At 45.0% G+C, this 12,497-nt stretch overlaps 1 protein-coding gene across 4 annotated transcripts in view; it reads right to left on the bottom strand.

Annotated features, from left to right (window-relative positions):
- The window catches only part of Tbc1d1 (TBC1 domain family member 1), a 200,594-nt gene extending 188,797 nt beyond the window's left edge, over positions 1–11,797 (bottom strand). For 3 of the 4 annotated variants that reach the window (XM_074042461.1, XM_020161878.2, XM_020161876.2), the window contains exons 1-2: positions 11,581–11,797; positions 1,502–2,012 (exon numbers count right to left, since the gene is read on the bottom strand). In XM_074042461.1, the coding sequence (XP_073898562.1) occupies positions 1,502–1,918 (417 nt within the window). In that variant the 5' untranslated portion in view covers positions 1,919–2,012; positions 11,581–11,797. Of the gene's footprint in view, positions 1–1,501; positions 2,013–10,994; positions 11,137–11,580 lie in introns of those variants that run through there. The other variant, XM_074042459.1, reaches the window with a different exon arrangement.
- Between the last annotated feature and the right edge of the window lie 700 nt (positions 11,798–12,497).

Consider the following 12,497-nt stretch of genomic DNA (forward strand, 5'->3'; position numbering starts at 1 on the left):
CACCCCCAGCACTCTTTTGCTTTAGTTAGTTTTGGATAGGATCTTGAGCTTTTTCCCCCGGGTAACCTCAGACCGAAATCCTTCTGATCGCCTCCTGAGTAGCTGGGATTACAGGTGTGTACCAGACTGCACCCAGCCTCTATTCATATTTTAAATTTGAATATATGAAAGCCTTAAGCTTCATTAATATTTCCCATATGGGTTGACACTAGCATCCTCAGTACATGTGATCCACAGCCAAGTCACATAGAACAAGCTTAGCACTCACAGCAGCTGAGGGATTCTTCAGCCCACGCATGGAGTCAGCTGTGGGGCCCTCAACTCTTTATTGGTTTCTTGTGTATTACAGTGCACCTTTTTCACGGACCCAATTGAGAAAGTAGCTATATGGATTATATTTTCAGTTTTATCTAAACTAATCACCACTAAATGGACAAGTAGCTTTAAATGAACCCTGCAAAGAACTACAAATAATAATGCTGATAGCAGTGCAAGTTCAAATAGAACAATAGCAGTGCTTTGACGGCATCTCAGGTTTGTTAGGTACACCACAAAATAAAATGATAACAAAGTAATCAGATCTCGCATGAAGCTAGCAAAAGGAAAGAGCCACAAGAGAACTCCAATAGTCACAATTTACCATTCCCATCCACTGCTCTCACCAGTGACCTTAGCCCAAGTAGACACTGTTCCTTAGGAAACTGGCTCAAAGTATTTTTATACAGTTTATAAATAACTATATTTTTCTTAATGGGATTCAAAAAATGCAGCGATCACAGATCTAGAACTTTGTACACAGAGTGCAATTTGCAAAGGAGCAGCATCGGCCTCACCCGGTAGCTTGTGAGGAAGATCTCGGGGTCCACCTACTACTGAATCAAGATTTGCATCTTAATGACCCCCAGGTGATCACGTGATCATGCACACATTTCAGTTGGAGAAGCTCTGAAGCTTTATTTTATTTACTTATGTATATTTTTTAGTGGGTCTGGATTTTGAACTCAAGGCTTCACACTTGCAAAGCAAGTACTCTACTACTTGAGCCACACCTCCAAGTTCATTTTGCTCTGGTTATTTTGAAGATGGGGTCTTGAGAACTATTTGCTCAGGCTGGCTTCGAACCACCATCCTCCCTAACTCAGAACTCCCAAGTAACTAGGATTCCAGGCATGAGCCACCAGTGCCCAACAAGAAGCACTGAAGCTTCAGAACAGCTGTCTTAAGCAGTCTGGGTTCTAACACTGCAACCCTTATTTCTAGTTCTAGACAGATTTTTCTGTTGAAGCTTTGAAGTCATAAACTTATCATTTCTAATATCTGTTACAAAAATATCCTTCAAAACCACTACAAACTATCCCCTATAAGCCCCCAAGATCAGTTAAATAATCTATGTATAACTATAGCATTATCACCTTCAATCTACTTAAAATAAACTCCCTGGCCTGGTACAACAAAAACATTCCAGCTACGCCTTCCTCCTTTGATCCCCGCCTCAACTTACTTTTGTTTGATCATCGGCTTTGAACACATAGCAGATGCTCTGCCGGCGGACAGTATCTTCTTTAATGAGACAAGCAAAGTAGCTCGGGTCGTGACTATTGTGGATCAGTTTGTGAACATGCTGCGGTTTGCACTCGAAGATGCTGGAACAGATCAGTGGGTCCCACTGTTGACTTTTCCCTGGCTCAGGTTCACATCGCAGTCCAGAGGGCGAAACACAAAGCCGGACTTGCCTGGTGGCTGCCTCTTTTTTGGAGGACTGGCCACTTAGTCTTCGCACCTCAGCCACCACCCATGGCAGCATGGGCATGGTGGTCAGAGAATGCACAGGCAAAGAGCCCACCAGCTGAAGGCCAAAGTCCACCGAGACCTCATTAGGGAAGGGATGTTTCTTTGCCGTGAATGTTATTGGTTCCATCTTGGAAAAGGTCTGGAGACTGAGCGAAACCTTGCCACTGTTTTTCTGTTTTAGACTGAGCAATCTCTATTTTACACGCTTGAGATGCAGAACCCTGAGGAAGACAAACAGAGCCATTAGAATTTAATGAAGTCACAGCAATAGCTCCTTTTAGAGAGCTATTATTCCAGAACTTAAAAGTCTGAAACCCAAGTGTAAGTAGAAATGGATATTCTGTCAAATAAGCTGCTCTGCCTAGAAAGAGCTTTTCCTGAATTCTATTTCAAATAAAACCTAATCACTCATTGCAGAACACAAAGACCTCAAGAGGACACAGCCTGACTCTGAGGGCTCTACACCCGGTCATATTTATTAATAATGATGTCAAGGAATTTCTCTAAGATAATAAAAGTCAGTGCAAGTGATCCCACTCAAAAAAAAAATCTTGTGAGAAAAAAATATCAGTCATCCATCCATTGTCACAGTCTACTGAACCAGATCAGTTTTAAACACCTGAGCTTATCACTTAGGATGATACTACTAGAGTTTTATCTTGTATGTGTGTGTGTGAGTGAGTGTGTGTGAGTGTGTGTGAGTGTGTGTGTGTGTGTGTGTGTGTGTGTGTGTGTGTATGTTGCTGGGGGTGGAACTCAGGGCCTTATTCATGCTAGGTAAACACTCTACCACTGAACTGAATGCCCAACCCCTGCTCAATTTTTTTTTTGTGGAGGTGATCTGGGACTGCAGTTTGAACTTAGGGCTTCCCACTTGCAAAGTAGATACTCTACTGTTTGAGCCAAGCTTCCAGTACATTTTGCTCTAATTATTTTGGAGATGGGGGTCTCGTGAACAATTTGCTCAGGCTGGCCTTAAACCTTGATCCTCCTGATTTCAGCCTCCCAAGTAGCTAGGATTAAAGGCATGAACTACTGGTGTTTGGCCCCTGCTCAATGTTAAAAGGCTCTCCCTGAGGCTATCTAGAGGTTCTGAACCACCAATGCATATTCCATTAACATGTTCTCCATGCCTAGCATGTTCCAAATACCATCCAAAATATTATTTTGTTTAATTCATGTACTGTAACCATTGCCTTCTGTAACCATTAGTGAGGGGCTACAACCCTTCAGCTTGAATTTAGTTATTTAAAAACTCTGAGAAGTCCTTCCCAGAAACTTCTCTTCCCTCCTAAAAGCTGCATCTTAGTGAACAGCATCACTATTGAGTTACTGATTGTATTGGTCAGCTGTCTGTCACTGTAACAAACACCTCAGATACTCAATTTAGTAAAGAGAAAAGGTTTGTCTTGGCTCATTTGTTTCAGAGGTCCACGATCATTTGGCCCTGTGGCTTTTATGTCTGAGGAGATGGGGAACAGTTAAGAGGTGGGGCTTAGTGGGAGGTCGTTAGGTCATTGCGGGGTACCCTTAGAGGGACAGTGGGATCCTGGCCTCTCCCTCTTCCCCTTTTGTTCCCAGCCTTGAGGTGAGTGGTTTTGCTCCACCACACTCTCCTGCCATGCTGTGCCTCCTCTCCTTAGTGCTGGTTTCATACTGTAGCACTGTGTCATGCTACAGAGTCCTTAGTTTCCTCCTTTACCTTATCACTACTTTAAGCACACTCTCCCATCTAAATACATCTTCTCTTTTCCTCACCAGTAGAAAAGGTACCTCATCCTTCCTCCATCCTTCACGTATTTGCTAGAGGAATTGTGCTATCACGCAGAATTTATCGTGTCATGTTCTGCTAAAATTTCCTTAAGAACTCCTCCTACCCCGTGAAATCAAAGCTCTTCTACCATGACATACAGTGTCTATTGGAAATCTGATTCTGTCTCATCTCCAACTTTAAATTCTCCCTAATGTCTCCTTCATGCTTTTTTTTTTTTTTGTGGTACTGGGTTTTTTAACTCAGGATGTCCCACTTGCTAGGCAGGCACTCTACTGCTTGAGTCATATCACCAGTCCTTTTCACTTTGTTTATTTTGGGGCTAGGGTCTCACTTTTTTGCCTGGGCCAGTCTGAACCTAACTCTTCTATTTATGCTTTCTGCAGTAGCTGGAATGACAGGTGTGTGCCACCATGCCCAGCTTTTTCTGTTGAGAGAGGGTCTGGAGAACTTTTTGCCTGGGCTGGCCTTGAACTGCAATCTTCCTGATATCTGGATCCCTAATAGCTACGATGATAGGCATGAGCCACCAGCACCTGGTGTTCATTCACTTTTGGCTCTGAAGACAGAGAACTAGACACAACTTCCCATGTGTTCTTGTGTCCCTGAGCCACAGTGCACACTGCTCCTCTCTTTCATGAACATAATACTGATCACAGACTATACAGGCTCTGAGATCTTCTTACGTGCAAGCTCACGAGTTCATCTACCACAAGTTAACTTGCTGGTAGCAGACCTCAGATTTCTGGGTCAACTACAAAGGACAAGTGACTACTTGGATCAACAGCAGTAGCCAGAGTCAGCATTAATGTCAGTTCTCTGACACCAATTCCCACAGGCCAGGTGACACTTGTACCACATGTGTTACATGAGCAGAGCCTGAGGTTGGGTACCATGAATATACCAGCATGGGAGGAAGCCTGTCCAGCCTTGCTCCATAGGAAGACACTATTTCTATCTTCCACAGCTGTTTGCTATAGAAACATAACTGAAAGCGTAGCCTGGAATAAGGGCAATTCAGTACTCCTGCTCACAGATATGAGGTCACATAAGGGACTCATGAGAATTACTTCCATCGTCCCTCTCTTTCCTTTAATTCCAACTCAGATATATGTCATAGCTCAGGTGACCACAAACTCTTTCTTCCAAGGTGACTAGGAGCAGTGACTAGCATGTCATTCTACATTTTGCACCTAATCATATTTGAAGAGTGTGATAGATGCCCCTAACAGGACTGCAAGCTTCTTAAACTCTTAAGGTATGGAGTTATGAAAATCAGTATACAAATTTTAAACCTTTTATGAAATAGAACTGAAGTCTATTATTTTTACTCTGTTTTTCTATGAAAAACGTATGGATGCATTCTAAAAGTAAATTTTTTATAAGTTTGAATGTATTTCAGAGGTAACTTTTTCACTTTAAATGTTCAAAGGCTCGGAAGTAAATCAATGTCTTTAGAGCACACGTTTTGTGAAAGTGAGTCTGACTCTTTTCCTTTAGTGGACGGCACTCCTGACAATGAACACAGCCTTGAAGTTCACATAATCCAGTAAATAATAGCCTCTCTCTCTTTTTTCTCTCACTTACAGGTGAAAGTGGCATTAAATGTCTGGCTTGACGTGCATTCTGTAACTGAATCTGCTTTAAATTCTAACCGTTGACAGCTGTTAATCCCAAGACATGCTTAAAGAAGTACTAGAATTACTTCAAAGAACAGACCCAAGATCTATGAATTATTTTTGGTGAAGGAGTTATTAATAAGGTGGCAACAAGCATAGCAAAATGACTTTCAGTTTTCTTGTCATTTAAATCGCTTGGGAAATAATCAGTTATCAAATTAATTCTGACATTTTATTGACAAAACTATTTGAACACCTAAAGTTTTTAATTTTCAACCAGCTGGGGGCACAATCTTAGTCTCTGTAAAAAGCAGATTAGACCTTAACACTGATTATAAAATATCAAATTGTAAGTTCAATGTCAGACATAGCCATAATTATTTACAAGCAATTCAGATTCTTCTAATTTAAAATGGTAACTTAGGTGAGGGAAATAATTACATTACTTTTCAATAAGAAGTGTCATGAAATAGATGAATTATTCACTAATATTAGCAAACCATTGCATTACTTTTAAAGCCATCTAAATCTACATCATTTGCATTCAACCCCAGGTAGGTCTATCTGTTTTTTAAGCCCTAGAGAGACCATCTATCCCAAAGCAGCCTCTTCTAGTCACACCCACAGGAGGAACTGGTAGGATCCCTTATTCCAGTGAGTTCCTACTTATGTTCTTGTTGGTAGAGTGGTGTGTACAAGCCCAGTCCCTCCAGAGACACCCTTTGTATTCTACACAACTATCTAGCATGGTCCTTAACCATGCAACTCCCCCCACCGCACACAAAGAAATCCTTTTCTTAGAACAGTGCCGATAATCTTGTAAATCTTGCCATGCTATCTCCCTCTGGAAGCATGCAGTTAGAATTATAAAATTTTAAAGTGAGCAAGGACCTTTTAAACCATTTAGGAATTTCCCTCATATTTGAAATAATGTAACTGGGTTCTGGAGAAGTTAAGTAGTTTGTTCAAATTCAGTGGTAGAATTAGGACAGTCCAAGTCTCTGTTGTCCATCCAAGAGCTGCAAAGAACCTCAATTTCCCCCATGAGAACACGTGAAGTTGAAAAAGCAAGTGACTTAACTTCCCCAAATTTCAGGTTTGTCCTTATGTCTAAGCTTTCTATTGCTAAAATCTGGTGAATCTCATTTTCATAATGCATAGAACCAAATGTCCCCAACAAAACTGCTGCTGTCTTCCCTTCAGAACAAAAATGTAGGGGAGGCACATGAAGAAAGATGGGACATATTGACAAGGAAGCAAGGGTAGGTGTTAGTGATCTGCCTACGGGGAACCCCTTCTTTTCTCAGCCCCCCTCCACTCCCTCCAAGCCAACCACAGAGTAAGGGGTGGGACTTCCCATAGCCCACACTACACCAGCCTCTGAGGTTTCAGCCCACGCCTCCACAGAATGCTGGTGGGAGGGTGCTGTGGTGGGAGCGTGCCCCCCAAAGGTTCACATACTGGAAGCATGGCACTCAGTGTGGCAGTGCTGGAAGGTACTAGAACCTTTAAGAATCAGGACCTAGTGGGAGGTGATTAAGTCATGATTGCCCTCTTAAAGAGCTTAGTGATGGTTGCATGGAGTGGATTGTGTCTGCAGGAGCGGATTCATTCCCACAAGCGCGAGTGTTACAAAGGACACTGACCCCTCCTCACTCTCATGCTTGCTCTCTTGACAAGTGAGCTGTCACTCTCACACACACAACCTTGCCCTGTGTTGCTGGCCATGTTGTGATACAGCCAGGGGACTTTAACCAGATGCTTGTGCCATGGTGTTTGGACTTTTCATCCACCAGAACTATAAGTTAAATAAACCTCTTTTATTTATAAACTACCCAGCCTCAGGAATTTAGTTACAACAAAATGGACAAAAACAGACAGAGGAAAGGAGGCAGAGAAAATGATGGAGGGAGGAGGGGTGGGAGCCTTTAGCTCCCAACAAGTTAGGAACCAGCCAATATGGTTGGTTGGGGACCACAGAAGAAGCAGGAAGTTCCCTGGGTGGCCACTCATTCCCCTTTGTGAGTCAGTGGTTTAATTGATGGCCATGTACCTGAGCAGAATTATACCTAAAGTTCCCTAATATCACGCAGTAAGATCACTGGCTTAGATGCGTGATTTGTTCATTTCCTCACACAATCCCACCCCAGGCAGCAGTGAGCTGCTCACCCAGTAATCCTGGAAGCAAGGAGATAGCCCCCAGAGGCAGATGCTCAGAAGTGGGGCAGCAGAAGGGAGTGGAGGGTGGGGGGATGTGGACAGGTGGCACCTCTCAATTTGACTTGTAAAATAATGATGGTTTTGAATGACTTCCTTCTTTTACAACTCAGAGGTCACTTCATGTATCCTCTTGTATTTTATTGCACAAGATAAAGGGGTGGAGGACAGAGACCCTAAACAGCCCTCAGGGATTATGTAAAACTCTCCTCTTGCTATATGTAGAATAATAACAGTTAGCACACTATAAACTAAATGTCAATTAACTGATTTAGCTCTCACAACAACCCCGGACAATAGGGACTACTATGAACCATTTTTATCATCACGGTGTACAATTTAAAGAGGAGAGAGAAGGGAAGGTGACAGCCCAGGGCAATGAGGACCCCTAATTAAGGTGATCCCAGCGGAAAGTGGCAGAATCAGGATTTGAACTCAGATCTTTTGGCTGCAGAGTTGGTGCTTGCTCTTATGCATTCTGCTAGAGGAATAGCTGTTAATGAGCCACCTCTTTTTGGACAGTTTCCAGAGATGACTTTCTGTACCCTCCAACTACGAGAACCATGTTTTATCGTCCCAATTGTACAAAAGGTCCCCTCTCTAACAATGGTGAAGGCAGGATTTGCCTCAGACCTGCCGTATGCACAAACTTCTCTCTTTTCCAAAATAATAGTATCTTTATCTTTAGAATAACCCTCACATATTTTTCTATCAGATTAACTTGACTGTTCTATTTAAATTTTACATGGCCTCAATAATCCAAAATTATACTATAAAAATAAAAAATAAATATAGTAATAGCAATAAGTGCTTTTAACTGAAAGCTCACTCTATAGTGGGCACTGTTTTAAGCACATAAATTCTGACAACTCATAAGTGCTCACCTACTTTGGACGTTTAGAAGCAAATACCTTGCTTTTGGTGGTGTTGGGGTTTGAACCCAGGGTCTTGTACTTGCTAGGCAGATGCTATACCACCTGAGCTACACTCCCAACCCTACTTTGAAAGTTTAGATTCACTGATCATATACAGAGTTTTGTTGAGGTTAAGTGAGTGCATTATATTTTTATGGGAAAAATGGCTGTTTTTTCCTCAAAGGAAATATACAGGCACATTCAAAATTAAACATGTGTTAGTGCTTAAGCTTCACTTTCACTGAAACCTGAGTGTCATGGTTATTTCCTATGGCCCAAATATGACAAATCTTTTTCTAAGCATTTGAAATCTGAAAAGGGATGAATCACCCTTAAATCTAAGAACTCATCAAATAGAATTTTGAACTTGAAAATGTCAAAAGCCTTGAAAATGGAGACGGTCATGTCTTTCGTGAAGAACCTTGTTAAAAAAATATTTTTATTGAAGTGTAGGGTTGAAAAGGAAGAGATAAGGAGAAAGCCAGCAAAGGAAATTGCAAGGAAGCAGTTCTAATCCTTTGTCATCCTAACACTCCTTAGCTACAGAGCAGACTCGGTCATGTTAATGAACAGATTTTAATGACCAAGGAAAGAAAAGTATTGGGAGTGCTATGGCTGTTAAAATGCAGAAGGGAATGGAGTAGATACAAAAAGAGCAAAATGAACTGGGCCAAGGCACCCATACTTCTGCATTAAGTCCTCCAAGAACACATATACTTATAGCTTCTCTGGGGAAGGGTGGGGGCTGGGACCTACAGAAAAATTCAGTGAAGAGCAGAGGAGAGGTTTGAGGAAGCTGTCATTTGTTGAATTAAAATTAAAAGCATTTTTGAAGATACAGAGTCCTTACCAGGTATAGTGGCTCATAGCTGTAATTCTAGCTACTCGGGGAGGCAGAAGTCGAAGAATTCTGGTTGGAAACCAGCCAGGGCAAAAAGACTGCATCTCAGTAAGTACGTCACGTGTGGTGGCTCACCAGTGATCCCAACTACTGGAGGCACAGGTAGGAGGATCACAGTCCAAGGTCAATGCTCAGCAAAAACATGAGACCCTAACAGAAAAATAACTAAAGCAAAAAAGGGTTGGGAGCCTGACTCAAGTGGAAGAACACCTGCCTACCAAATATGAGGCCCTGAGTTCAAACCCCATACTGCCAAAAAGAAACAAAGAAAAAGCATACAAGTCCTCCTCCTGGCACATCCTAGAAGATCATATAAAATGTGGCCAGAAAGGAGCTCCCACCCACACCTGGCTGTGCACAGGGCACATGTCATTGCAACTGCAGACTTCCTAGGCAACTGTCTCCCAGGAAAGGAAGATCGGGGTTACCAACAGCTTGATAATGAGGGACAAAGGGCAAGCCAGCTTCTCTGGTCACCCATTTCTTCCTCATACCCTCTAATACTGTGACAAACTCAGGCTAACAGAGGATAAAAGACCAACACTGACCTGATTGTCGCCCAACCAGAAATGTTCTGGTGAAAAGGAAAACCCAGGACTCTCAAGTGGATAGATGATGGTAGAGTCTGGCAGGGAGGCCCATCTGCAAAACTTCCCCGTGATGCAACTAGGCCAATGATGTTTACCCTCTCCTAATAATTTGCAAATGACTGAACGAATCCACGTAAAGGCATTTGTTTTAATTATTGCCTGATGGTTTTATTTCCTCCTTTGAACCACAATGCATTCTTTTTATGTCTCCTTGTCCTCAATTAATCGTGTCAGGGAACTTCACTTGTACTCAACATTTTACAGGGTACCCTTTAACTCACAGTTGTGCTCACTGCCCAGCAGCTCCTGTTAGGACAGTTTGCTTACAAATAAATCTGGAGAGAAAGCACTTGGTATAGTTTTATTTCCCTATAACTTGGTAAGAAAAAACAAACAAGAAACAGGCAGATCAGAAACCTTGACAGCATCCAGTCTTAAACAGCTGGAAAATACCCATTTACAGACTTTCATGTAACTTCCTGGTTCCTTTGGACAATCTTCGGGGTTCTCAGTAAAGAGTTGATTATAAGACACACCTTCTTCCCAACTAAGAGCAGCCGTCTCAACACTAGAAAAAGGTGAAAGAACTTACCTTTTTCCCTAATTCAAGGGAGCGAGAGAACATGAAAAATCACAGATGAAAAGTGTTGCAAGGTGGTTCCCTGCACATTGGAAACTGCTCTCATTTCATTCTTCCATCCCAGCCCCGCCCACACACAGCAGGCTCCCCAAACACAACAAAACCCAGGGGTGGCTCTTTAACTCCTACCAATCCTATCTCACATCTGGGGAAGGGAATGCGTGTTTGCTCCCCTAAACAAGGGCTCTTTATCACAGCCTGTACGTTCAGTGTAGGTTCAGTGCAAGAAGTTTGTAAGTTTAGACTTGTAGAGATAGCTGCGTTTCATGGGTGTGACCCATTTAAACCAAGTCATTTTAGTTCTTTTTCAAAGTCTGATTATACTAATAAATGAAATCATCCAGTTATCTAAAACAAAGAACGAGAGACCTAGGGACACCCACCTACCCGTTAACACAGACACTCTGCAAATTAAACTGTTCAGTGGGAGGAACAACCATCACTTTCAATTTCTTCTCCTTTTTAAGCAACTTCCGCAGAACAAGCTATTTTAAACAAAATCACAACAGAGAAAGGCACATCATCGAGGTGGGTTTCAAACACAATGATACCTCTTTCAGCAAATTAAAACAGCCCCGTGTGGCGAAGTTTGAGGGAGTCTCAGAATCACACAGCGATCAGGAAGCTGCTAGAAACACTTGAGCAGGGTTTCAAAATGACTGGTACAGGATGTGCCCATAGAAAGAAATGTGGCGCGCTCCAGTGACGCTGCCAAAGTTACTACTGCAAAGTACCCTGAACTTCTAAAGGGAGTGGCATGGGGTCACTCTGACCATCCTCACCCAATCTGGCCGCCTTGCAAGTACTAGAGCCCCGGAGATATTTGGCGGGAGGGAGGAGGCTGGAGATGCGAGGACGAGTGAACAGAGGAGGGGCAGGGTGGAAGCCGGCCGGAACTCCCGGGTCCCTTTGAACATCAGGGTTTCGCTTTCGTCGGAGTAGGGGACAACCAGGTGACAGTGAACTCGCCACCTCCTTCCCTGCTCCTCGAGAGACCCTGCTGGGTGAGGACAGCAGGATCGTCCCTAGATTGGCGGACTGCGCCTTCTCTGCAGCCAGAGAGCTTGGGAGTGTGCTGGAGGTGAGGGCGGCCAGGCTGCCCCAGAGGAGACAGTGGGTGGCGTGGGCGGCGCCTACCTGTGTGGCGGCGATCAGAGCCCCTGGCCCTGCCCGGGCGCGCAGGTGCTCTGGGGCATCCTGGGGACGGCCTGGGAGGGCGAGGCATCCATGGTAGCCGCTGACTGCGCTCTTCCCGCCGCCGGGGACCGGGAGCGGAGACCGCTGGGCCGGTCTCCCGCCTCTTCTCCGGGCTGAGGATACAGCGGGTCCCGCAGCGGCGACAGCAACAGGCGCGGTGGCCGGCGGCAACGGCGGCGGCGGTGGCGGAGGGGGAGGAGGAGGAGGAGGAGGTGTCTGCGCGCGGCTCGCGTTTCCTCCTCCCTGACTGGGCGGGCGCGGGGGAGGCGAGGGGAGGGCAGGAACCGGGATCTCCCTCGTCTGTCCCCAAGAGCCGGGAGGGGATGATGCCCCCCCCACTTCCCCACTGCGCCTTGTGACTCTGCGGGGTGGCACGGCCCAGACCGGCTAGTGCCGGTGAGCAACAGCTGCTGCAGTGCGGGTCCGTTACAGTCACCCTCCCCACCCTGCCTCCTCCCCAGTGGTCCATCGTCAGCCCGCCCCCGGGGCTCCAGGTGCCACCGAGAGAGGGCGCGGGGAGGGAGCGGATCGCCACCCCATCCAGGCTCAGGGTCCTGGCCCGGCGTGATCCAGTACAGCCAGGGACGCGGGGCCCCGCGCGTGATTAAGGCCCTCACGGCGGGTTTTGTTGTGGTCGCACACCCTGTCCTCGGCCTCCTATTTATAGCAGGTGGCACGGCCCGCCGCTAGCTTGGCCTGAGAGGCTCTCAGCAGGTGGCACTGCCATGCCAGCCCACGCTCCCGCAGGAGCGTCGCCTCATCTGCACCCTCGCTTTCTCTCTCCAGAATGGACATTGTGAAAACTGCGCAGCGCACTGGGGGAGGGCGACCAAGCCACCTGGCTCAGCCTCGCATCA

Source organism: Castor canadensis, chromosome 9 (genome assembly GCF_047511655.1).
Source record: "Castor canadensis chromosome 9, mCasCan1.hap1v2, whole genome shotgun sequence".
Taxonomy (NCBI): domain Eukaryota; kingdom Metazoa; phylum Chordata; class Mammalia; order Rodentia; family Castoridae; genus Castor; species Castor canadensis.